This window comes from Podarcis erhardii (assembly GCF_964252035.2).
Source record: "Podarcis erhardii genome assembly, chromosome: 1".
In the NCBI taxonomy this organism is placed as follows: Eukaryota; Metazoa; Chordata; class Lepidosauria; order Squamata; family Lacertidae; genus Podarcis; species Podarcis erhardii.
The window spans coordinates 84641070-84668980 of NC_138497.1; the positions used below are offsets into that span (position 1 = coordinate 84641070).

General features: G+C 40.5%; 4 protein-coding genes across 4 annotated transcripts; all 4 read left to right on the plus strand.

The window, feature by feature from the left end:
- Positions 1 to 554: 554 nt before the first annotated feature.
- On the plus strand, positions 555 to 27737 carry LOC309331271 (uncharacterized protein; the record flags this gene model as incomplete). Its single annotated transcript, XM_081843403.1, has 3 exons — positions 555 to 1478; positions 22390 to 23416; positions 26791 to 27737. 3 exons carry the CDS (start codon positions 555 to 557, stop codon positions 27735 to 27737), a joined length of 2898 nt encoding a protein of 965 aa, XP_081699529.1.
- On the plus strand, positions 4979 to 5932 carry LOC309350717 (olfactory receptor 10T2-like; the record flags this gene model as incomplete). Its single annotated transcript, XM_081877827.1, has 1 exon — positions 4979 to 5932. One exon carries the CDS (start codon positions 4979 to 4981, stop codon positions 5930 to 5932), a length of 954 nt encoding a protein of 317 aa, XP_081733953.1.
- Positions 10856 to 11809, plus strand: LOC309350720 (olfactory receptor 10K2-like; the record flags this gene model as incomplete). Its single annotated transcript, XM_081877833.1, has 1 exon — positions 10856 to 11809. The coding sequence occupies one exon, from the start codon at positions 10856 to 10858 to the stop codon at positions 11807 to 11809; it is 954 nt and encodes a 317-aa protein (XP_081733959.1).
- LOC309350722 (olfactory receptor 10T2-like) lies at positions 15775 to 16728 on the plus strand (the record flags this gene model as incomplete). Its single annotated transcript, XM_081877852.1, has 1 exon — positions 15775 to 16728. One exon carries the CDS (start codon positions 15775 to 15777, stop codon positions 16726 to 16728), a length of 954 nt encoding a protein of 317 aa, XP_081733978.1.
- Positions 27738 to 27911: the final 174 nt, after the last annotated feature.

The window sequence follows — 27911 nt, forward strand, 5'->3', positions numbered from 1 at the left end:
TCGCAGTAGGGAGGGGGGGATTTTTGGTTCTGTTCTTGTTTTAATGTGAAATGACCTAGTTTGCTGTTCCTAAAACAATGCGCAGACCAAGACTCATCTGTCCTTCAAAATTTGCACTTCTTTGTATCTTGCAATGCAGTTCTTCATATGTGCATATTAAGGGGAAATGTTCATAACCATGCAGAGAGAGAGAGAGAGAGAGAGAGAGAGAGAGAGAGAGAGAAATATACATAGATTAATTATATTAAGCAACATTGTTTGCCAAAATATGCATGTTAGGAGAAAATGCCCACGAATCTGCAGATAAATTTCCAAAAGGGCTTTTTTAAAATATTCGAACTGACATGGCAATATGGAATATTGCAGGAAGGGAAAATGTGAACCTTAGAGAAATTAAATGGATAAATTTCTCCAGCAATACATTTGCAATCATTCCAATGTATTTCAAAACCTCAAGACAGGGTTAATGCCAAGAGCTAGATCAGAAAGATTTTTAAAAACTAATAAGACTTCACTTCCTTTTTCCTTTCAGGTCAGATAACATTACTGGTAACATGAATAAGGGAAATGACAGCTCAGTGACTGAATTCCTCTTGCTGGGCTTTTCTGTCTTTGGAAGGAAACCAACTCTACTCTTCCTAGGTTTCTCTCTTATATATGGCACGATCCTGGTCTTCAACCTCACCATCATGTCTGTCATCCTGTTTGACCGGACTTTACACAGCCCCATGTACTTTCTACTCTTTGCATTCTCCGCATCAGAAACCTGCACTACATTTATCACCATCCCTAAGTTGTTGGTGACCCTGGTGACAGGCAGTCAATCCATTTCCTTTGTTGGGTGTGCCGTGCAGATGTTTTTCATTTCTGTATTTGGAGCGAACAACTGTTTCCTGCTTGCTGCTATGGCTTATGACCGATATGTGGCAATATGCTGCCCACTTCAGTACCAGGTGCTGATGAACAAAAGAATTTGTACCCAAATGGTAGCTGCTTCATGTGTAACTGGATGTATCATAGCACTGAGTATTAATACTCTCATTTTCAGGTTGCCCTTCTGTGGGCCAAATGGAATCAGGCATTTCTTTTGTGATTTCCTACCTGTGCTGACGCTGGCTTGCACTGATGAATCGGTCTTGCACCTGACTAATATTGCAATCATTATTTTCTGTGCCATTGTTTTGCTGGGCACAGTCATGGTGATGTTTGTTTCATACCTGTACATCATTTCTGCCATCCTAAGGATCCCTTCCAGCTTAGGAAGGCAGAAAGCCTTCTCCACATGTGCCTCCCACCTCACAGTGGTGATAACACACTTTGGGTGTGCATCCTTTGTGTATTTGAGACCCAAGTCTTCCTCATCGCTAGATCAGGACATATTGATCTCAGTGACCTATGTCTTTCTAACCCCTCTACTGAACCCTGTGATTTATACCTTAAGAAACAGGGAGGTTAGAATAGCCATAAAGAAATTACTAGTGCACTCGTTCTGTTCTCAGAAACTGTGAAGAGAAGGCACTTTGACATTTTTGTCAATTACGGTAGCAAGCAAGTCCTGATTGAGAATGTAGTTGTTTAAGCTGTGACAGCTATTTGACATGAGAAATAAACTTCGATACGTTTTAGGGTTGGGACCATGGTATAGAAGATAAGGGTACCCCACTTCTCCCATACTCTCTGGTTCCAATCCTGATCATGTCCACCAATTACGGTCATTTTCAGTCTTCAAAATACAAGGAATGTCAATCCAAACCTCGAACATTATGGGTAGTTTGGTTTTAGTTTTAATTAACAAAATACCATTCTCTAATACAGTTTGCCAGTCCACTGTTTCAGTATTTGTACCTCAATAAATATTTAAGTACTCAAAAAATCTGTAGGCAGTGATTTGTAATCAAAGGGTTGGTATCTGTTAGATCAGAGAGAGTCAATGTCTTCCCTTCAGATATTTGGGGGACTAGAACTCTCATCAGGGTGAACTGACTGGCCAGCCATTTCCTTGGCTGTTGTGGGAACTTCATCCTCAGAAAGTGGGGAAGAGACTGACTCAGTAGGATCCCCTTCCTTTCTGTGATATCTGGGAGCAAAGGGGTAGAACCCTCTCCCTTGTCACTTCTTCATCTGTCCCAAATCCCAACTTCTGAATGCTCTGTCTCCTCTTGTGACAGACCCACCATGTCCCACTTGGAACCATGGGGTCCATAACGATCAGTCAGTATGATTGCAACTATGGAGGCAGAGCATAGCCATCAAGCATTAGCCATCAAGCATAGCCACACATAGCCTTTGAAACTGTCCAGGTAGGATGCAAGAAGCCTTTAGAGCTCTCCTTCTCTGGTAGGAGAGGGAAACCTAAGATTTTAACCATTCATCCTTTACCCATCCACCTTCTCCCACCCTAGTCTCTTACAATCATTCATCCAACCACAGTCCTTGGACATACTTACTCAACCCATTTTTCACTGTACATGTCAGAACCCTCCTTGTACTCTATATGGAGTGGCTTTTCAAAGGTCGGTCCCACCTGGAGCAATCCAGCGTTTGTCAAAATGGAGAGGAAGTCAGGTGGTGAAGTAAGTGGGAAGTTGATGATATAATCAGACAATCCCACCTCCATTGTCTCCCTCTTCCCCCACTACTTATTGCCAACCACATGTTTCATTAGGGCTTAATATCCTGGTTGAACCTGGGCTAGGAGGGGGAAATGAGACAAGGTCACCAACCACATTGAGTTGTATAACCCTGATTACACCTTCTCCGGTGGGGCAGGAAGACACACTGGCCACTGGATCAATTAGAGCTTAAACTGTTATCTTTTTAATTACGGCCTTTATAAAACTCAATATTAAATTTAGGGCCAAGGTTGGCTTGGGTTCAGATCTATCTGAGCCAGATTGAAGCCTAATCATGAATCTTGAATTTATTTCACAAAATGCATCTAATGAACATTTACGGCTCCAAACCCTAATCCTGCGAAAAGCCATCTGATTAGATTTTAATTTGATCCAGACTTGTATTTGGAGGTAATATATTTATTGTTTGATTTTATACCAATGTTATATATTTGATGTTAGCTGCCCTGAGCCCAGTTATTATTATTAATCTATCATAGTAAAAAACAAAAACAATGCATTCTAAGCCCTCAAAGCGGTTTCTAAAACAATGGTTTAAAAAATCAGGATTGTCAAATTGGGCCTGGGCCAAATTATGAGTACTGTGCACAGCACTAGTTTTTAACCCCATGGGCAACTGAAAAGAAAGAAAATTTATCTTTCTACAACTGAGGTGAGAAAACAGAAATTATCACTGTTTAGGATTTATTTAAAAAGACCCACCATTTTAGTCTTAATAACATGACACACTATATTTTTGCATATTTTTCTTTTTAAGATGTCATAAACTTGGGGAATAAACATAATTTTAAATAAAAAATAAATTCAAGCAAATTATATCAATACTCAGCTTTACTGACCAAACCCATTTCCTTTACCATCTAACTCCAGAGTGGAATTATTCTATCTAAGTTTTGCATACTCTGTATTATGTGGGGAATATGTTCCCAAGTGGTGAACCAGTGCTTGTATTAATAACATAGTACCAAAGTGTGGTCTCCCACAACTGCAGAACTGCGTTATTCAAGCTGGAGGTAAGATACTAGGAGATGGTAGCATCCACCTCTTCATGCATTCAAGCTAGTCTCCATTTTGTTTTTAAAAATGCAATTGACAAACAGGAAAGGAGTTGCTCTTAAAGCCTGAGAGAGTAACAGAAGCTGCATGAGGAACGAATCAGAAAATTTGTTTGTATTCAAATTGGAGCCTTTCTTCAATCCTCTGCCATCTATTGGGATTAGATGAAGCATCTTCTTTACCTGTGTTATGTAACAAAGCCTAAAAAGACAGAGATCTCTTTTTTTTCAAAGTGCTACTCAGCTTCAGAAAAGGTGACATGGTATGATTCACTGCAGGAGGCAAGGAAGAAATTTGGTGTTCTTCACACTTGAATGTGAAACTACATAGTTTGCTATCGTTAAAGCAATGCACAGGCCAAAACATGCCTGTCCTTCAAAATTTCCACTTCTTTGAACTTTCCCATGCAAAAGCTGCATATTGAGGGAAGGTGCTCATAAATATCCACATATACCATATCTTTCACTCTATAAGATGCACCCAACCATAAGACGCACCTAGTTTTTAGAGGAGGAAAAAAAGAAAAAAGATATTCTGAATCAAATGTTGAAGAGGCTTCTCGCGGCTATCCCTGAAACTATTCCCTCTTGTATCCCTCTTGCTGTTCTGGCTTCAACGATAGCTGTGAAGCCTGCATTCGCTCCATAAGATGCACACACGTTTCCCCTCACTTTTTAGTAGGGAAAAAGTGTGTCTTATGGAGTGAAAAATATGGTAAATGAAATACAACATATATAGATTAATTATATTAAACAAGGTTGCTTACAAATATGTGAATATTAGGAAAAATGAATACTAAACTGCTTATAAATTTACAAAAGGTCTTTAAAAAAAAATACTTGAACTGGCAAGGAATTATGGCATGGTGAAGTTTTGAAAAATTTATCCAGGCATACATTTTCAGTAATACCAATGTATTTCAAAACCTCGAGGCAGGGTTAATGCCAAGGGTTAGATCAGAAAGATTTTTTTAAACTAATAAGACTTCACTTCTAAGGCTAATTATGTTTGGCAACTTTGCTTATGGGTTTGTGCATATTAGGAAAAAATGAATACTAAACTGCTTATAAATTTACAAATGACTTTAAAAAAACAGTTGCTTGGGTGAAGATTCAAAAAATGAGAAATTGAAATAGATAGATTTCTCCTGCCGTACATTTGCAGTAATTCCAATGTATTTCAAAACCTCGAGACAGGGTTAATGCCAAGGGCTAGATCAGAAATATTTTTTAAAACTAGTAAGACTTCACTTCCTTTTTCCTTACAGGTCAGATAACATTACTGGTAACATGAATAAGGGAAATGACAGCTCAGTGACTGAATTCCTCTTGCTGGGCTTTTCTGTCTTTGGAAGGAAACCAACTCTACTCTTCCTAGGTTTCTCTCTTATATATGGCACGATCCTGGTCTTCAACCTCACCATCATGTCTGTCATCCTGTTTGACCGGACTTTACACAGCCCCATGTACTTTCTACTCTTTGCATTCTCCGCATCAGAAACCTGCAGCACATTTGCCACCATCCCAAAGTTGCTGGTGACCCTGGTGACAGGCAGTCAATCCATTTCCTTTGTTGGGTGTGCCATGCAGATGTTTTTCTTTTCTGTATTTGCAGCAAACAATTGTTGCCTGCTTGCTGCTATGGCTTATGATCGGTATGTGGCAATATGCTGCCCACTTCATTACCAGGTACTGATGAACAAAAGAATTTGTACCCAAATGGTAGCTGCTTCATGTGTAACTGGATGTATCATAGCACTGAGTATTAATACTCTCATTTTCAGGTTGCCCTTCTGTGGGCCAAATGGAATCAGGCATTTCTTTTGTGATTTCCTACCTGTGCTGACGCTGGCTTGCATTGATGAATCTGTCTTGCACTTGACTAACACTGCAATCATTATTTTCTGTGCCATTGTTTTGCTGGGCACAGTCATGGTGATGTTTGTTTCATACCTGTACATCATTTCTGCCATCCTAAGGATCCCTTCCAGCTTAGGAAGGCAGAAAGCCTTCTCCACATGTGCCTCCCACCTCACAGTGGTGATAACACACTTTGGGTGTGCATCCTTTGTGTATTTGAGACCCAAGTCTTCCTCATCGCTAGATCAGGATACATTGATCTCAGTGACCTATGTCTTTCTAACCCCTCTACTGAACCCTGTGATTTATACCTTAAGAAACAGGGACGTTAAAAGAGCCATAAAGAAATTACTAGCGCACTCATTCCGTTCTCAGAAACTGTGAAGAGAAGGAATTTTGACCTGTCAATGAACATGCACATCCTGATTAAGAATGCAGTTGTTTAAGCTGTGGCCATTATTTGACATGAGAAATAAACTTGGATATGATTTAGGGTGGGGAACATGGTTTAGGAGATAAAGGTACCCCACTTCTCCCATACTCTCTGGTTCCAATCCTGATCCTGTCCACCAATGACTGTCATCTTTAGTTTTCAAAAATACAAGGACTGTCAATCCAACCATCGAATATTATGGGTAGTTTGGCCTTAGTTTTAAATAACAACATACCGTTCCCTAATACAGTTTGCCAGTCCACTGTTTCAGTATTTGTACCTGAATAAATATTTACTCAAAAAATCTGTACGCACTAATTTGTACTTAAGGGTTGGTATCTGTTAGATCAGGGAGAGTCAATGTCTTCCCTTCAGATATTTGGTGGACTAGAACTCTCATCAGGGTGAACTGACCGGCCAGCCATGTCCTTGGCTGTCATGGGTACTTCATTCTCAGAATGTGGGGAAGAGACTGACAGAGGAGGATCCCCTCCCTTTCTGTGATATGTGGGAGCAAAGGGGTAGAACCCTCTCCCTTGTCACTTCTTCATCTGTCCCAAATCCCAACTTCTGAATGCTCTGTCTCCTCTTGTGACAGACCCACCATGTCCCACTTGGCACCGTGGGGTCCATAACAATTAGTCAGCTTTCAGAATATCCTGAAGAAGGACGGGGGAAGGAACTTGATTACAGGTTACCAGGCAGAGGGCCTTCTCAGTAGTGGCGCCCGCCCTGTGGAATGCCCTCCCATCAGATGTGAAGGAAATAAACAACTATCCAACTTTCAGAAGACATCTGAAGGCAGCTCTGTTTAGGGAAATTTTTAATGTTTAAAGTTTTATTCTGTTTTTAATGTTCTGTTTAAAGCCACCCAGAGGGCCTGGGGAAACCCAGCCAGATGGGCGGGGTAGAACTAATAAATTGTTGTTGTTGTTGTTTATTCAGTTCACACTTTAGGGTGAATCTAATTTGCACATTCCAAAACCATATTTTAGTTTTAAATGCAGTTGCTGCTTCTGTATCTTTACTGTTTACAACTAAGTTTATTATACATCACCTTGAGAGAGGTGTTTATGAGGAGATTAGTAAATTGAATTGAGATTAGTAAATTGAATTCTGCAATGCGATTCTGCAGCCCGGTAATGTGTTCAGAATGAATATACTAGTATAAACAGTGCATAAAATGCATACATGGTACATTGTAAAATGTGTCTAGTAATCACAACTGCATAAAAAATTGTGACTATTAAGATACATTTACACAATGACCGCTCCCCACTTAAAACGGGGGGCGCCTTTTGCGTGGACGCGTGCAGCCCTGGATCTGGAGTGGCCCCATCAGCATAGGCTTTGCCTTCCCCCAGGTGGGATACCTGGAGGTCCCCGCCTACCCCAGCGAGTTGTCCAATCCCACCTGGGGGAAGTGTTGCCAGGGAAACCAGGCCAGGTAAGGGGAGGGATTACCTGCCCACACAATAGAGGGTGGATCTTAATTGTTAATCCTCACTTGGCTCCAGAGCTTCTCCCACCCTACCCACCCTCAGTTAATGTCTTCTTTTGCAGGTTAACTTTTTTTTTTTTTTCATAGGTTTTGCAGGTTAACCTGTCTCCACAGGTATGCGGGCGCTGCTACGATAAGGTCGCTGTTAAAGGGCCGGAAAGGAATTTCCCTGCATTGGCAGGTTTCGCCTTTCCCGTAGCAAAACGTCACAACTTTGGCGGTATCAGGCCTTGGGCGGAATCCTTTAGTCCATCTTCCTCTTTGCAGCGGCGATACCAGGGTTCCCCGTTAAAGGGGTTTTTGAAGGGAGGCTTTGGCCGTACGCCGAAAGGTCGTCATTGCTCTCCCCTGCGGCGGCGTAACGGGGGCGGCTATCTCTGCTTGAACATATGTTCTCCAGAGCCGGCCCATCCCCCACACACACACTGGATAACCCTGATGCTCCCTAGGTCCCCGGCTGGGGACTAGGGAGGGAGAACGCCCAATGCCTGAGCCAAGGTCTACCCACATTTGAAATTTAATAAAGTTGTGGCCAATTTAATCCCATAGCACGTTGTCTAGAGTCGTTATTCCACATGACGGGGGGGACCACTCGGGATCTGGGGACTCCGCCTGTCCACGCAAACAGGTTGATAAAATTTCATTGAGGACTTTTTTATAAATTGCACATTCATGGAAATGTGGAGCGCTGAACTTAAGATTGGAAAAATGAGAGACAGAAATTGAAATTGACACAGAAGAATAGAAGAGGAGCATCTAGTCCAATATCCTGTTCTCACAGTGGCCAACTGCAAGCCTCTGGGAAACCAGCAAGCGGGACCTGCGCACAAGAGCCCTCTTCCCTCTTGTAGCTTCTAGCAAGTGGTATTCAGAACCATTACTGCCTCTGACTATGGAGGCAGAGCACAGCCATCAAGGCTAGCAGCCACACATAGCTGCCTTCTCCATGGATTTGTCCAATCATCCTTTGAAGCTGTCCAGGTCGGATGCAAGAAGCCTTTAGAGCTCCCTTCTCAGGTAGGGAGGGGAAAACCTAAGATCCTTTGAGGCCCAATACACACCTTCAAAGCTTCCCTTGGGGGTTCAAATATGGAGGCTCAAACAAAATTCCCATTCATTCAGACTTTGTTTAGTAATGGTTTACAGGGCAGAATTCAAAGAGTCTATGAGAGCATTCCCTGTATGGTAAGATATATGTCAACTTAACCATTCATCCTTTACCCATTCGCCTTCTCCCATGCTAGCATCCTACGATCTCTCATCCTACCACAGACCTTGGACATACTTACTCAACCCATTTTTCACTGTACATGTTAGAACCCTTCTTGTACTTAATATAAAGTGGCTTTTCAGTTTAACATTCAGATGTTTGGTGTTAGCAGGCTCAATGAAACCCCTAAGTTTTGAGGCCTGATCACAAAACTCAGAAGACAAGATAGGGAGGAATCTAAAGTGTACGGGTGCTTCTTTGCTTTCACAGCACTCCATGAAGCTTGGAAATACATGAGATGCTTGTGGCTTTTATTCATCCTGTGCATCTGCTCAGAGCAAATCCTTGATCCCAAACTCATTCCGGCTGAGTGAGTCAAGGCAGCCCATGATTCTCTTATATCGGTCCCACCTGGAGCAATCCAGTGTTTGTCAAAATGGAGAGGCAGTCGGGTGGGGAGGAGAGTGGGAAGGAGATGATGTAGTCAGACAATCCCACCTCCATTGTCTCCCTCTTCCCCCACTACTTATTTCCAACCACATGTTTCATTAGGGCTTAATATCCTGGTTGAACCTGGGCTAGGAGGGGGAAATGAGACAAGGTCACCAACCACACTGAGTTGTATAACCCTGATTACACCTTCTCGGGTGGGGCGGGAAGACACACTGACCCCATGTTCAATTACTGCTTAAACCGTTATCTTTTTAATTATGGCCTTTATAAAACTCCTGATGATATTTAGGGTCCAGGTTGCCTTAGGTTCAGATCAGTCTCAGCCAGATTGAAGCCTAATCATGATTCTTGAAATTATTTATTTCACAAAATGTATCTAATGTTTCATAGTAAAAAAACAAAAACAAACCTCAAAGCAGTTTGTAAAACAATGGTTTAAAAAATCAGGATTGCCAAATTTGGCCATGGCCAAATTATGAGTACTGTGCACAGCCCTAGTTTTTAACCCCATGGGCAATTGAAAAGAAAGACAATTTATCTTTCTACAACTTAGGTGAGAAAGCAAAACGTATTATTATATAGGATCTATAAAAAGACACACTATTTCAGTCTAAATAACATGACACACTATATGTTAGCATTTCTTTCATTTTAAAATGTCATAAACTTGGGGAATAAACATAAATTTAAATAAGAAAAAAGTTCAAAACATTTATATCAATACTCAGCTTTATTGACCAAAGCCTTTACCATCTAACTCCAGAGCGGAATTATTCTATCTAAGTTTTGCATACTCTGTATTATGAGGGGAATATGTTCCCAAGTGGTGAACCAGTGCTTATATTAATAGCATAGCATCAAAGTGGGGTCTCCCACAACTGGAGAGCTGCGTTCTTCTAGCTGGAGGTAAGATACTAGGAGATGGTAGCATCCATCTCTTCATGCATTCAAGCTAGTCTCCATTTTGTTTCAGTGCTCATTTTAAAAATGCAATTGACAAATGGGAAAGGAGTTACTTTAAAGCCTGAGAGAAACAGGAGCTGCATGAGGAACGAGTCAGGAAATTGGCTTGTATTCAGATTGGTGAGTTTCTTCAGTCCTATACCATCTATTAGGATTAGATGAAGTACAGTATATTTTTTACCTGTGTTATGGAACAAAGTGCTACTAGGCCTCAAAATAGGTGACAGGGGATGGTTCACTGCAGGAGACGAGGGAGAAATTTGGTCCTCTTCACACTTGAATGTGAAACTACATAGTTTGCAGTTGTTAAAGCAATGCACAGGCCAAAACATGCCTGTCCTTCAAAATTTCCACTTCTTTGAACTTTCCCATGCAAAAGCTGCATATAGAGGGAAGGTCCTCATAAATAGTCATATATACATGAAATACAACATATATAGATTAATTATATTAAGCAATGTTGATTACAGATATGTCCATTTTAGGAAAAAATGAATACTGAGCAGCTTATGAATTTCCAAAAGGACTTAAAAAAAATACTTGAACTGGCAAGGAATTATGGCATGGTGAAGATTCAAAAAATGAGAAACTGAAATAGATAGATTTGTCCAGCCATACATTTGCAGTAATTCCAATTTCAAAACCTCAAGGCAGGGTTAATCTCAAGGGTGAGATCAGAAAGATGTTTACAAACTAATAAGACTTCACTTTCATTTTCCTTTCAGGTCAGATAACATTATTCGTAACATGAATAAGGGAAATGACAGCTCAGTGACTGAATTCCTCTTGCTGGGCTTTTCTGTCTTTGGAAGGAAACCAACTCTACTCTTCCTAGGTTTCTCTCTTATATATGGCACGATCCTGGTCTTCAACCTCACCATCATGTCTGTCATCCTGTTTGACCGGACTTTACACAGCCCCATGTATTTTCTACTCTTTGCATTCTCCGCATCAGAAACCTGCAGCACATTTGCCACCATCCCCAAGTTGCTGGTGACCCTGGTGACAGGCAGTCAATCTATTTCCTTTGTCCGGTGTGCCATGCAGATGTTTTCCTTTTCTGTATTTGGAGCAAACAACTGTTTCCTGCTTGCTGCTATGGCTTATGATCGGTATGTGGCAATATGCTGCCCACTTCAGTACCATATACTGATGAACAAAAGGGTTTGTACCCAAATGGTAGCGGCTTCATGTGTAACTGGATGTATCATAGCACTGAGTATTAATACCCTCATTTTTAGGTTACCCTTCTGTGGGTCAAACGGAATCAGGCATTTCTTTTGTGATTTCCTACCTGTGCTTAGGCTGGCTTGCATTGATGAATCGGTCTTACACTTGACTAACATTGCAATCATTATTTTCTGTGCCATTGTTTTGCTGGGCACCCTCATGGTGATGTTTGTCTCATACCTTTACATTATTTCTGCCATCCTAAGGATCCCTTCCAGCTTAGGAAGGCAGAAAGCCTTCTCCACATGTGCCTCCCACCTCACAGTGGTGATAACACACTTTGGGTGTGCATCCTTTGTGTATTTGAGACCCAAGTCTTCCTCATCGCTAGATCAGGACACATTGATCTCAGTGACCTATGTCTTTCTAACCCCTCTACTGAACCCTGTGATTTATACCTTAAGAAACAGGGACGTTAAAAGAGCCATAAAGAACTTAGTTGTGCACTCATTTCGTTCTCAGAAACTGTGAATAGAAGATATTTTGACCTTTTTGCCAATGCAAACATGCAAGTCCTGATTGAGAATGCAGTTGTTTAAGCTGTGGCTGTTATTTGACATGAGAAATAAACTTCGATACGTTTTAGGGTTGGGACCATGGTGTAGGAGATAAGGGTACCCCCCCTACCCCATACTCTCTGGTTCCAATCCTGATCATGTCCACCAATGATTGCCATTTTCGGTTTTCAAAAATACAACGAATGTCAATCCGCACATTGAATATTACAAGTAGTTTGGCCTTAGTTTTAAATAACAACATGCCGTTCCCTAATACAGTTTGCCAGTCCTCTGTTTCAGTATTTGTACCTGAATAAATAGTTACTCAAAAAATCTGTATGCAGTAATTTGTACTCAAAGGGTTGGTACAAAAATGTGACCATTAAGATACATTTACACAAACAGGCTGATAAAACTTCATTGAGGACTTTTTTAAGAAATCGAAATTCATGGACATATGGAGCGCTGAAGGGAGAGTCAATGTCTTGCCTTCAGATATTTGGTGGACTAGAACTCTCATCAGGTAGAACTGACTGCCCTGCCATGTCCTTGGCTGTTGTGGGAACTTCATTCTCAGACTGACTCAGGAGGATCTTGATTCAGTTCACATTTTATGGTGAATTGTAATTTGCACATTCCAAAACCATATTTTAGTTTCAAATGCATTTGCTGTTTTTGCATTTTAACTGTTTACAACTAAGTTTATCAGCTTGAGAGAGGTGTTTATGAGGACATTAGTAAATCATTCATAATAATACTGAAACACAGGAATCCTTTGAAATTCACACTTCTCTGAATTCTGCAATGCGGTTCTGCAGCCCAGTAATGTGTTCAGAATGAATATACTGGTATAAACAGTACATAAAATGCATACATGGTACATTGTAAATTGTGTCTAGTAATCACAACTGCATAAAAAATTGTGACTATTAAGATACATTTACACAAACAAGCTGATAAAATTTCATTGAGGACTTTTTTAATAAATCGCAAATTCATTGACATATGGAGCGCTGAATTTAAGATTGGAAGAATGAGAGACAGAAATTGAAATTGACACAGAAGAATAGAAGAGGAGCATCTAGTCCAATATCCTGTTCTCACAGTGGCCAACTGCAAGCCTCTGGGAAACCAGCAAGCGGGACCTGCTCACAAGAGCCCTCTTCCCTCTTGTAGCTTCTAGCAAGTGGTATTCAGAACCATTACTGCCTCTGACTATGGAGGCAGAGCACAGCCATCAAGGCTAGCAGCCACACATAGCTGCCTTCTCCATGGATTTGTCCAATCATCCTTTGAAGCTGTCCAGGTCGGATGCAAGAAGCCTTTAGAGCTCCCTTCTCAGGTAGGGAGGGGAAAACCTAAGATCCTTTGAGGCCCAATACACACCTTCAAAGCTTCCCTTGGGGGTTCAAATATGGAGGCTCAAACAAAATTCCCATTCATTCAGACTCTATTTAGTAATGGTTTACAGGGCAGAATTCAAAGAGTCTATGAGAGCATTTCCTGTATTGTAAGATATATATCATCTTAACCATTCATCCTCTACCCATCCGCCTTTTCCAACCCTAGCATCCTACGATCTCTCATCCTACCACAGACCTTGGACATACTTACTCAACCCATTTTTCACCGTACATTTTAGAACCCTTCTTGTACTTCATATAGAGTGGCTTTTAATTTTAACATTCAGACGTTTGGTGTTAGCAGGCTTAGTGAAACCCAAAAGTTTTGTGGCCTGACCACAAAACTGGTAAGACAAGGTAAGGTGGAACCAAATGTGTACAGGTGTTCTTTTGCTGCAACAGCACTCACTCCATGAAATTTGCAAATACAGGAGATGCTTGTGGCTTTTATTTGGCCTGTGCATCTGCTCAGAGCAAATCCTTTATCCCAAACTCATTCCGGCTGAGTGAGTCAAGGCAGCCCATGATTCTCTTAGGTTGGTCCCACCTGGAGCAATCCAGTGTTTGTCAAAATGGAGAGGCAGTCAGGTGGGGAGGAGAGTGGGAAGGAGATGATGTAGTCAGACAATCCCACCTCCATTGTCTCCCTCTTCCCCCACTACTTATTGCCAACCACATGTTTCATTAGGGCTTAATATCCTGGTTGAACCTGGGCTAGGAGGGGGAAATGAGACAAGGTCACCAACCACACTGAGTTGTATAACCCTGATTACACCTTCTCCGGTGGGGCAGGAACACACACTGACCACATGTTCAATTAGAGCAGCCTTTCTCAACCTGCGGGTCCCCAGATGTTGTTGGTCTACAACTCCCATCACCCCTAGCTAGCAAGGCCAGAGCTCGCGGATGATGGGAGTTGTAGTCCAACAACATCTGGGGACCCACAGGTTGAGAACTGCTGAATTAGAGCTTAAACTGTTATGTTTTTAATTAACTCCTGATTAAATTTAGGGTCCAGGTTCCCTTGGGTTCAGATCAATCTCAGTCAGACTGCAGTCTAATCATGATTCTTGAAATTATTTATTTCACAAAATGTATCTAATGTTTCATAGTAAAAAAACAAAAACAAACCTCAAAGCAGTTTCTAAAACAATGGTTTAAAAAATCAGGATTGCCAAATTGGGCCAGGGCCAGATTATGAGTATTGTGCACAGCCCTAGTTTTTAACCCCATGGGCAATTGAAAAGAAAGGCAATTTATCTTTCTACAACTTAGATGAGAAAGCAAAAATTATCACTTTATGATCTATAAGAAGACACACCATTTCAGTCTAAATAACATGACACACCATATTTTTGCATTCTTTCTTTTTAAAATGTCATAAACTTGGGGAATAAACATAATTTTAAAGAAGAAATATTTTCAAAACATTTATATCAATACTCAGCTTTATTGACCAAAGCCTTTACCATCTAACTCCAGAGCGGAATTATTCTATCTAAGTTTTGCATACTCTGTATTATGTGGGGAATATGTTCCCAAGTGGTGAACCAGTGCTTATATTAATAGCATAGTATCAAAGTGGGGTCTCCCACAACTGGAGAGCTGCGTTCTTCTAGCTGGAGGTAAGATACTAGGAGATGGTAGCATCCATCTCTTCATGCATTCAGGCTAGTCTCCATTTTGTTTCATTGCTCATTGTAAAAATGCAATTGACAAACAGGAATGGAGTTGCTCTTAAAGACTGAGAGAGTAACAGAAGCTGCATGACGAACAAGTGAGAAAATCTGCTTGTATTGGAGGGTTTCTTCAGTCCTATACCATCTGTTAGGATTAGACGAAGCATCTTTTTTACCTGTGTTATGTAAGAAAGTCTAAGAAGACAGAGATAATTTCTTTTCAAAGTGCTACTCAGCCTGAAAATAAGTGACAGGGGATGGTTCACTACAAGAGACGAGGGAGAAATTTGGTCCTTTTCACACTTGAATGCGAAACGACATAGTTTGCTATTGTTAAAGCAATGCACAGGCCAAAACATAGCTGTCCTTCAAAATTTCCACTTCTTTGAACTTTCTCATGATAAATCTGCATATAGAGGGAAGGTGCTCATAAATATCCATAAGTATACCATATTTTTCGCTCTATAAGACACACCCAACCATACGATGCACCTAGTTTTTAGAGGAGGAAAACAAGAAAAAAATATTCTGAATCAAATGTTGTATGAAAGACAACATATATAGATTAATTATATTCGGCAACTTTGCTTACAGATTTGTTCATATTAGGAACAAATGGATACTAAACTGCTTATAAATTTACAAAATGACTTTAAAAAAACAGTTGCTTGGGTGAAGATTCAAAAAATGAGAAACTGAAATAGATAGATTTGTCCAGCCATACATTTTCAGTAATTCCAATGTATTTCAAAACCTCAAGACAGGGTTAATGTCAAGGGTTACATCAGAAACATGTTTATAAACTAATAAGACTTCACTTCCTTTTTCCTTTCAGGTCAGATAACATTACTGGTAACATGAATAAGGGAAATGACAGCTCAGTGACTGAATTCCTCTTGCTGGGCTTTTCTGTCTTTGGAAGGAAACCAACTCTACTTTTCCTAGGTTTCTCTCTTATATATGGCACGATCCTGGTCTTCAACCTCACCATCATGTCTGTCATCCTGTTTGACCGGACTTTACACAGCCCCATGTATTTTCTACTCTTTGCATTCTCTGCATCAGAAACCTGCAGCACATTTGCCACCATCCCCAAGTTGCTGGTGACCCTGGTGACAGGCAGTCAATCCATTTCCTTTGTTGGGTGTGCCATGCAGCAATTTTGTTTCTTTGGATTCTCTGGAAGCAACTGTTTCCTGCTTGTTTCTATGGCTTACGATCGGTATGTGGCAATATGCTGCCCACTTCAGTACCATATACTGATGAACAAAAGGGTTTGTACCCAAATGGTAGCTGTTTCATGTACAATTGGATGTATCATATCACTAAGTATTAATACTCTCATTTTCAGGTTGCCCTTCTGTGGGCCAAATGGAATCAGGCATTTCTTTTGTGATTTCCTACCTGTGCTGAGGCTGGCTTGCATTGATGAATCAGTTTTGCATTTGACTAACATTGCAATTATTATTTTGAGTGCCATTCTTTTGCTGGGCACAGTCATGGTGATGTTTGTCTCATACCTTTACATCATTTCTGCCATCCTAAGGATCCCCTCAAGTGTAGGAAGGCAGAAAGCCTTCTCCACATGTGCCTCCCACCTCACAGTGGTGATAACACACTTTGGGTGTGCATCCTTTGTGTATTTGAGACCCGAGTCTTCCTCATCGCTAGATCAGGAAACATTGATCTCAGTGACTTATGTCTTTCTAACCCCTCTACTGAACCCTGTGATTTATACCTTAAGAAACAGGGAAGTTAAAATAGCCATAAAGAAATTACTAGCACGCTCATTCCATTGTCGGAAACTGTGAACAGAAGGCATTTTGACATTTTGTTAATGGACATCCAAGCTCTGATGGAGGATGCAGTTGATTCAGCAGGGCCTGCTACTTAACATGAGAGGGTAGCTTGAGAGCATTTTACTGTTGGAAGGAAACTAAATCCCCTCACCCACATTTTCTGGTTCCAGTCCTGATCACATCCCCCAATGACTGCTGTTTACAGTTTTCCAAAATACATGGAATGCCAATCCACACATTTAACGTTACGTGTAGCTTGGCCCTGAATAGCATAATACATTTCTATAGTACAGCTTGCCTATCCAGTTCATCAGTATTTGTCCTTGAGTGATGAATATTAACTTAATGAAGCAGTACACAGTGATTTGTACTGTGGGAATTGCTGGATGTGATTCATACAGAATATAATATGGAAATCCAGCGTATGTACATTTTCATCTTTTAAGGACAGAATGGATTGTGTATAATTGTCCCTATTAAACTGGAATGTTGTTCCTAAACAATGATACTTTTTCTTTTACCATCTAAACCACAGAGCCTAGGGCTTGCCGATCGGAAGGTCGGCGGTTCGAATCCCCGCAATGGGGTGAGCTCCCATTGCTCGGTCCCAGCTCCTGCCAACCTAGCAGTTTGAAAGCATGTCAGAGTGCAAGTAGATAAATAGGTACTGCTCCGGCAGGAAGGTAAACGGCATTGCTGTACGCTGCTCTGGTTCACCAGAAGCGGCTTCCGTGTGCTGCTCTGGTTTCGGTGTTCACTTGCACCAGAAGCAGCTTAGTCAGGCTGGCCACATAACCCGGAAAAACTGTCTGCAGACAAATCCCGTCTCCCTTCAGCCAGTAAAGTGAGATGAGTGCCGCAACCCCAGAGTCATTCGTGACTGGACTTAACAGTCAGGGGTCCTTTACCTTTTACTGACAATGTAAATGAGCCAAATGAAAAGTGATTTGGGCTTGCAGGATGTACTTTCCTTTTTCCTTTAACCCTGAGGCTGAACTACTGGAGCCAGATGTAAAATAATGGCAAGGTTGGAACCAGACATACTTTGAATTAAAGAACAGGACGCCTCTTTATTGCGCATCACCTTGAGGGAGGTATTTAAAATGTGATTAATAAATCAGTAATAATAATAGAACTAAAACACAGTAATCCTTTGAATTTTTCACTTTTCTGAATTTTGTGATGTGGTTCTACAGCCAAATAATTGTACAAATTGCATATGCTAATGTAAACTGTGCATAAAAATGACATTTTAGTGAAAATTGCTTTGCAAAATGTAAATCTTGGTCACTACTGAATGCAAAAATATGAATATTAATAGCAATTCACACAAACATGCAGATGAATTTTCATGAGGAGTATTTTAAAAAATGCAAATCCATGGACATGTCAAGAATTGAACCTAAGAGTCAACAAATGAAAAATGGAGGGGAATTGAAACTGACAGATTCACCCAACCCAGTGCTGAAGATGCAGCTTTTTGTTATGGCCTCTGAAAGCTGAACCGTATTATTATGACCCTCCTGAAAAGGGTAAATGAATGTATCAGTTTTTCCTTTGTATTGATGGTTGGTTTTATTCCATTTTAAACTATTGTTTACTCTGGAACCTTATGATGAAGAGTGGGTGAGAAATCTAATAAATAAATATAAATACGTTGTTGTTGTTGTTGTTGTTGTTGTTGTTGTTGTTGTTAGAATCATAGAATGGTAGAGTTGGAAGGAACCCCAAGGGTCATCTAGTCCAACTCCCTGCAATGCAGGGGGTTGTTGTTAGTATTCAACACAGGTTTGCTGTCCTGGGATCGTAAATTCACTAATGTATTTTATAGCTTTCTCCTGGAAATGTGGATATATAGGATTGCAACATTATTCTTCATTTTCAGATCATTACTAGATGATTACAGTGGAACCTCTATTTGTGACCATAATCCGTTCTGGAGGTCCGCCCAGAGGTCGAAATGGGTTGCGGGGAGAGGTGCCGTTGTGCACAGGCATGGGCGGCGATTGCCCACATCTGCGCATGTGCAAACAGCGATTGTCGCGAATGGCGATCGCCGCTCCTGTGCATGCGCGAATGGCTGCAAATTCACCGGTTACTTCCAGGTTTGCCTTGGTCGCGACTTGGAATGACTGTAAGAAGAGGTATTGGTAAGCAGAGGTTCGACTGTACTGTGCATGTATTATTAACATGTCAGACATTTCCATGCTGAAGCAAGGTTGGGGATATGCTTTTATCTCTGCTGAATCTGGCCTTGCATCTCCTTCCTGTGACATCTGTGTATTCAGTGTGCTTCTCTGCCATGGAATCCCAGCACCAGCACCAGCACCTGCTTGCAAGTAGAGGCTCTGTGTGTGATTGATGCACCTATAGAGCCATGCATTGGGGTTCCTTTGAAGACACTGATGTTCAAAATAGGGATGTTAGAGAAATGAGATGCAGTGTCAGGGAAGGGGGACAGGTGTTAAAATGACAACTCTGCTCCAGTTTAGCATGGAAATACCCTACACTTGTGTAATGCCTGAAGCTATTTTCTCTTACATGGTGCAATCAGAAATGCATTCCATTTGTTTTTCTTCTGCTTCTGTTTAATCATTTTCCATCTTGTGAACTCTTGGTGCACCTGATTGCCATTTGCAAACAATCTCTGGAGTGCAGGTCTCTGCAACTTCAGGACTGAAATATTGCTGTGTGGTGTGTACTGTGCACCTGGGATTCATTAGAGTAAATATGAACTCTGCCTTTACCCACAGGATATCATAGTGTGGTGTGTGTTTTTTAACACAACCATAATATATTAATTTTCCATGTATAAAATTAGAGAATCCAGTCTTTTCAAACTATAGCATACAGATCATTAAATCAGAAGGCTTTGAAAAGTTTGTGTTCTCTTGCCCTCTTCCACACTTTCCATACAGTAAGTTCAATAATATTCCCTAAGTATAATGTGTTTCACTAACAAATAGAGGGGTGGGATGACAAAGAATAGCCCAACTGAAGAAGCTCATAGCCTAGTGGAGGAGCATATGCATTGCACCCAAAGGGTCCCAGGTCCTTTCTCTTGAATCTCCAGGTCAGGCTGTGAAATGTTGGAGACACACTGTTTGTCAATGTAGGCCACTGGATCAATGGTCTAAATCAGTATAAAGTAGAGATAGAGAGGAAATTTGTTTGAAACATATTTATCAATGGAATTTGGCACTTCTGGCCATACTGGATTACTTCTTACATCAAGTATTCTCTTACAACCAAGCCACTGGTGCATTGTCACTTTAAACAAAATGCACAACTGATTATATTCAAAAATTTAAACAAAATTATAGAGGGGGGAGCATGTTATATGTATAAAAGAGTCAAGCCCAATGTGGTACTATATTTTAATTATTAATATGTAAGAGTTTTTATACAGTTACATGCTTTTTTGTATGCATCTGTTTACGTGCTGGTTACTTTAGGGAACCTGGAGTGCATATGCATATAATACCCAAGAAATGTTCGTATTTTTAGTGGAACCGGGGGAAAGGAATACCTTCCTTCTTGACAAGAGCAAAGGAGCAAGACAAGAATTAGAAAGAAAGAAAAACTCATGTGGATAACTTCAGCATCAAGTTGTTCAGAAGGTTCCATCCCTAAAGGTAGTTTCCAGTGCTTCTGCTTTACTATCTACTTCTGAGTAAACTTGCAGAAGGCCTGCCTTCAGACATAAGGCTCATCCACACTTACCTCTGCTCCACATTTCTAAGGACAGGTTCCAGCTTTCTGGGTCTGTATCCCAGCTCTTTGTTTAATTTTTGGCCTGCCGCTTTCTCCATGAAAAGCTGTTTACCACTGAATTGGAGCAAACAGCAATCCACAGAAAACCCAAATTGTCATTTGCTCTGATTCAGCGATATAGATTGGGTTTTCCTGGCGAAAGTTACAGGGCAGAAACAAAAACAAAAAGTGCTCATACCAAGAAAGAAAAGAAACTTGGACCTGTGCCTAGAAAGCATGGGGCAAAAGGTAAGCCCTAAATCTCACTATTTTCCATACTGAAAGAAGAGGAAGCAGTGAAGAGGTTAGTAGGATGGATTCTATAAAGTTCTCAGAAATGTAATGTTTCCACATTAATTTGATGGGGGCTGTTTTACAACCCCTTGCATGCATCTGCAGCGGAAAAGGCATAGGCAAGCTTTTAAAATTGTGTGCCTGCTTTTTTAATTTATCCTGAGATGTCCTTGAGTGTTAAGCTGCTATTGGGACAAAAATGGGATGGGAGGATTTTACTCATGTAACTTTAGGATAGGGAGAACTCTGTTATTGTTACATTAATTTCAAATTGAAGCCTTTTTGTGTTTTGTTTTCTGGAACCAGTCCTGAAGCTTTATTGAATAGCATAATGAAAATCAGTATCAGTAAATGCCACTTGGGGGAGTTAAATAATAGGGAGGGTGGGGCAGGGTAACTTCAGTGGTAACTGTGCCATTTAAAGAACGCTGTCTTGTGCACCAATTTGACGGGGGCTAATTACCCTTCAGCACTCTTTCCTCCCTTTTCTTATACTCACAACCAGGGTGATTTAAAAGAGAAAGATTCTTATCCCACCCTAAGTCTGAGCTGAATTGGTGATTCAAAATATAGAACCAGAAGGTGGTGATTATTGTGCATTAGTCAGCACTGAATGTTTTGTGGTGGAACATTGTGAGGCGAGGCTTCCTTCTTTATCTGAGCTTCCAGAAATAAAACAACATCATCCCAGAACTCTTCTTTACTTGATCCCCATCCTAGTACACACACACCCTCCCCATGTAAAATGTTCTTAGTAACCCTATCACTGCCAAGCAGTGGAAAAATGTTTTTAAAAGGAGGAAAAGAGCCTGTAAGCCCTTGGGCAATGCCATAAAAGAAAAGAAAAAAACTAGGAATGAGCAGATCAGGATTAGAAAGGTCTGTAGACATGCAATCTAATCTGCATGTCTATGTTCCCATCCAGCCCATCAAATGTAGACCATGGAGTTTTGTCCCAAATTCTGGAACCAACCAAAATCCTCCCCCATCCTTACCTGTCACCCTGCAAATATTCTTCTACTCCACCTCCCATCAGCTACAGCCAGCATGACTTATGCTCAAGGATTATGAGAGATGTAGTCCAAAACCATCTCGTAGCCTCCATTCCTGCTCTCCATCTCCGCTTTATGTGATGCTAGTTATCATGTGTAAAAAAAAAGTCTCTTCCATGAGGCTTCTCACTACTAGCAAAATGGCCAAAACATACAGGCATGCATTACATACACCGTCTTTCCATAGTTAAAACCATGCTCAATGTGGCTTACAGCATTGGGGGGGGGATCATAATTACAAACATAACAAAGTAGTCTTGAACAGTAAATAAAACATTTCAAAGTGCACAACTAAAATATGCAATTTCCACATAAATCATTAGAATCTCTAAAATAAAAATACAAAAATTAATATGAGTAACAGCAACAACCCCTCCAACCCCAATATCCCAGTCCAAGAGTCTCCTCAACAAAACAAGGAGGCCAAGTATTTACTGCTTAGATACACACATCCCTGGAACACAGTCAGAGCACTGACACGGCAACAAATTAGCATAACATGTAACTATTAGATAGGTTGGTATTATTCAGCTTTATTTACTTGCTTTATTCAATTATCATCTTTGCCCTCCAGGTTCTTGATGCTGAAAAAATGGACAAGCAAAATAATCACAGCAGGGTGACAGAATTCATCTTGTTGGGATTCACTGATGACCCAAAGGTGCAGATTGCCCTCTTCTTGCTATTTCTAGCCATCTATGTTATCACTGTGGCTGGAAGCCTCAGCCTGATTGTGCTGATCAGGACTTACTCCCACCTGCACACTCCCATGTACTTCTTCCTCTGCCACTTATCATTCACAGACCTCTGCTATACCTCTGCTATAGCCCCCAAGATGCTGGTGAGCTACTTGGTGGGTGATAAAACCATCTCTTATGCTGGCTGTGCTGCTCAGCTGTGCTCATTTGCTGCCTTTGTGAGTACTGAGTGTTTCCTTTTGGCTGTGATGGCATTTGACCGCTACATGGCTATTTGTAACCCACTTCTGTACTCTGCTGTCATGTCCCAAAGAGTGTGCAGCTGCCTGGTTGTAGGATCATACGCCGCTGGTTTTGCCAACTCAGCGCTGCAGACAGTATGTATATTCAGATTATCCTACTGTGGACACAACATCATCAAACATTTCTTCTGCGATATCCCTAAACTTCTGAAGCTTTCCTGCTCTGAAACCTTCCTTTCAGAGTCACTGTCAGTCATTGCATCTGGAGCAGTTGCTATGACCTCTCTTTCAGCCATTATGATCTCCTACTTCTGCATTTTATCTGCCATCCTGAAAATAAACTCTATCAAGGGCAGGCACAAGGCCTTCTCCACTTGTGCTTCTCACTTGACCTCAGTGGCTCTGCTTTATGGAACGGGGACCTTTATGTATATACATCCCAACTTGAAATCTGGACTAGATGGAAATATGATGGTTTCGGTAATCTACACATTAGTGATACCCATGCTCAACCCCCTAATCTATAGTTTGAGAAACAAAGAGGTGAAAGAGGCCATTAGAAAAGCCACAACAAAAATGAAAGAACATTCCCCTTCCAAAAGCATTGAGAGAAATGATGGCAACCAATGTCGCATCCCAAGACCAAACAACTTAAACCAAAGTAAGATTACATAGGGAGATGCATTACACTGTACCAGACCATTGGTTCAACTTGCTTGCTATTCTCTACTTTAACTGGTGATAGCTCTCCAGGGTTCAGACATAGCTCTCCCTGCCCTACCTGGAGACACTGAACCTGGGACCTTCTGCATGCAAAGCAGATCCTCTACCACTGACTAATAATAATAATAATAATAATAATAATAATAATAATTTTATTTATACCCCATCCATCCGGCTGGGTTGCCCCAGCCACTCTGGGCAGCTTCCAACAGACGTAAAAATCAAAATCAAAATCAAAATCAAACATTAATAGATTCAGGTAGGTAGCCGTGTTGGTCTGACACAGTCGAAATATATATATAAATAAAAAATTGTTCAGTAGAACCTTAGAGACCAACTAAGTTTGTTCTTGGTATAAGCTTTCGTGTGCATGCACACTTCTTCAGATACATATCTATACATATATGTACATATATATATGTACATATATATACATATATACATATACATATATATATATATATATATATATATATATATATATATATATATTCTTCAGATACATATATATCTGAAGAAGTGTGCATGCACACGAAAGCTGATACCAAGAACAAACTTAGTTGGTCTCTAAGGTGCTACTGGACAATTTTTTATTTTTATATATATTCAAACATTAATAGTAACAATCTGATCCAATATAAAAAGTCACAGTAACTTTAAAATAAACCATTTTCAATAATCCAGTAGAATTACAGTTCTTCCCTCAACTACATAGTTGTGTTACATGAACAAAGAATGTTAGACCCCTTTACTTAGTCTGACCCCGTCTGGGATGCTAGTATCTTTATGCATATCTTCTCAATAATGACAACCTTATCCTTAAACTGAGTTACAATGAATCAGTTATGACCACCTTCTACAATGTGATAATCACTTCAAGGAAGTCAGAGCATTTCTGTGTCACAGTGTTATTTCATTGTGATTCCTTCCATCAACATTGTTGCTCAAGATCCTATCCATTCTCTTTCACTAGCTACTGAACGTTTCTCAATATGTCACATTCTTTTTTCAGACACAACACCCAACTTTCCCTTGTTTTCAGAGGGAACTGTGGGTCACGGGGTCTCAGCACGCAATTCCACAAGACCTCACCAGAATGGCGGGATGGGCGAATTGTCCGCATGGGTGCTGCCTCATGGGATTCTGCTGCCCAAGGTGGCTGCTTCAGCCCACCTTATGGGTGGACCAGCTCTAGCCATTGGTCATACTGGGTGGGAACTGGATGATGGGAACTGGAGTGCAAAAACAGCTGGCAGGGCGCAGGTTCTCCATCCCTGCCATAATAATAATAATAATAATAATAATAATAATAATAATAATAATAATTTATTATTTATACCCTGCCCATCTGGCTGGGCCTCCCCAGCCACTCTGGGCGGCTTCCATAAAAACCAAAAATACAGTAAAATATCACACGTTAAAAACTTCCCTAAACAGGGCTGCCTTAAGATGTCTTCTGAATGTCAGGTAGTTGTTTATCGCTTTGAAACAGATGTCAAGGTTCTGAGACATACATTCATGTGTAACATATCGTTCGATCCAAATATAAGGTAAGAGAATATAATAAACTGGAAACCCCAAGGGAGTGGAGAAAAATAAACTATGGTGCCCTGTGCATTCATTTTAATTGCTGTGTGCCTTTAATTGAGTTCAAGGCATAAAGTACTCAAGAGATTATCTAAAGCAGATATTATAAATATCCCATTCTACTAATTCTACCCTACCTGGTTTTCTCAATACTTGCATTACTTAGATCAGGTGGGTCTTGGGTAATAACTTTGTGAGAGCCAGTGATTAGGAATTAAAGGTTCCTTCTGTTCTTCTCTGTCATCAACAGTAATTAACTCTATGTTTACTTCCATCTTTTGCAAATTATGAAAAATATTTCAACAGAAGTACTATGTCTGTTTGGTGATCTGGATATATGAGGAGCTTTTGTATGGGGTAAATGTACACAGTTGGAGTAATTTAACAGTAGTATTAATACTGGGGTGATATATTATGTAGTTTTGCATTTCAAAGCTCTAGAACATAAGCTGGAGTAAGATCCATGGTATACAATGTATTTATCATGCGTGTGTTTCCAGGACCATGGGAAGGCGAGTTGGCCTTTTCTCTAGTCGCTATTTTCCCATGGAAATCCTCTCCAATCTGCTAGTATTTACCCCAAAGATGCCATTTGACTCCCACTGATATTATCCACATTTTCCATGAAAAATAAAAAGTTTATTGCAGGTCCACTCACAGCACCCCTCACCCCCATGGACAAAGATATTGAGCAATGATACTTGGAACAAACTTGATATGACAACCTTCTGGGATTGGAAAGGCGGCCACACCTTTATTGAATACAGATACAGGTAGACTTTGGCTCAGGCATTGGATCAATCAACCTCTGGGTGGAAGGTTGAAGTTTGAAGGGGCTTTTACTATGTTCGCAGCTTATTTCTCACAGCAAATGAGAAAATTCATAGAGATGAAGTCAGTAAGACTCAGTATTCACAACAGTTTGCAGCTTAAAGAAATTCAATTGGTCCAAATTGCATTGCAGTCTTTTTATATTAACAGCTTTATAATCAATTTATAAAGCACCACGCACACTCAAAACCCAGCTTTTTTAAAAAAAGCAAAAAAAAAAGCAGGCTTCCAAAACACCTGAGCAAGAAAAAGATAAGCAAAAGAAAGGGGGTAAAAGAAAAGGGAGATAATGCAAGACCTATCAGCCCAAATTGTAAAGTATTGTTTAATGAGGGGAGGATAGTAAAAATAAAATGAAAGTAGGTGAAAATAAAATTAGAAATGGAAGATGTTTTTTTTTTCACTGTCACTAGATCAAATGTATTTTTCCAGAATTTGAATATGCACAACAGTTTGATTATTGATCCACATTTGTCATGATTATAACAACATTGAAAAAGTCCCACCATCACCTTCAGAGTAACAGTGCTATGTAGAACTCTTCTGCAGCTCTGCAGTAATAAGAAAGATAATGCAAAGCTCACACTGCTTCTAATGTTATCCTTCTAACTAAAGATTTTAAGAGTACTTTTCTCATTTAGAGTTGCTGAAAAGCAAGCACAGAGATCAACTCTTTGATCCATTGCACAGTGACAACAGAAATTAAGCTACGATGTCCATTTCACATCCTTTTCTATCCTGTATGTTTGAAATGTACTTTTGAATTTGGAAGCTGGCTAGCTCCAGTTGATCAAATCTGCAATTTGTGCTGCAAATAAATCTTCAAGTCTAGCTATTTTCTTCCTTTCAAGTTTCCATTTTTACCTCTCCCTGGCAGGTGAAAAGACCTAGAATAAATGACCGCAAAAAATCAAACCCAAGTGACTGTGTTCATATTCTCAGGATTCACAGATCATCCAGAATTGCAAGCTATCCTCTTTATCACATTCCTGGTGATTTACACCATCACTCTGGGTGCAAATCTAGGGATGATCATCTTGATCAGGATGGATCAACAGCTACAAACCCCAATGTACTTCTTTCTCAGTCACTTGGCTTTCCTGGATGCCAGCTACTCTTCTGCAGTTACTCCAAAAGCCATATGGGACCTTTTAGCTGAAAGGAAAACCATTTCCTTTGCTGGGTGTGCAGCACAGTTTTACATGTTTGATGGTCTAGTGATGACTGAATTCTTCCTGCTGTCTGTGATGGCATATGATCGCTATGTGGCCATCTGCAACCCATTGCTTTATTACCTAGTTATGTCTAAGAAGTTCTGCACTGCGACAGTGGCCGGTGTATATATCTATGGCTTTGCGAGCTCAGTGATTCAAACAGCCTTGACTTTTCAGCTGTCCTTCTGCAGATCAAATGTGATCAATCATTTCTACTGCAATGACCCACCGCTTCTCGCTTTGTCCTGTTCTGACACTCGACCGAAGGAAATCCAGCTTTTAGCTCTATCTGCTATCAACTTATGCAGTTCCCTCTCAGCAATCATCGTCTCCTATGTCTACATTCTGTCTGCCATCTTTGGGAAACACTCTGCAGGTAGGAGTCAAAGAGGCTTCTCCACATGCGCCTCACACATGACAGCTGTTATCATTTTCTATGGCACCCTCTTCTTCATGTATCTTCAACCCAGCTCGGCTCATTCTCTGAACTATGACAAAGTGGTGTCCATTTTTTATGCTGTTGTTATCCCTATGCTGAACCCTCTGATCTACAGCTTGAGGAACAAAGAAGTGAAGGGGGCCTTGAAGAGAGTGATGGGAAGAAATTGTTTTTATTGTATGGTTTAAATAAAGTGCAGCCCTGGTCCTGTGTTTAAAAAATAGTAGTATTACAGTTGACCAACTCTACAATTTTATGATTCTGTGACCCTGAGATAAATGCTACACTGATTACCATTTCAGAGCTGTGTTTAGTGATAAAGACCTTCCCATAGGGAGCCCATGGGGTGCCCCCCACATCCC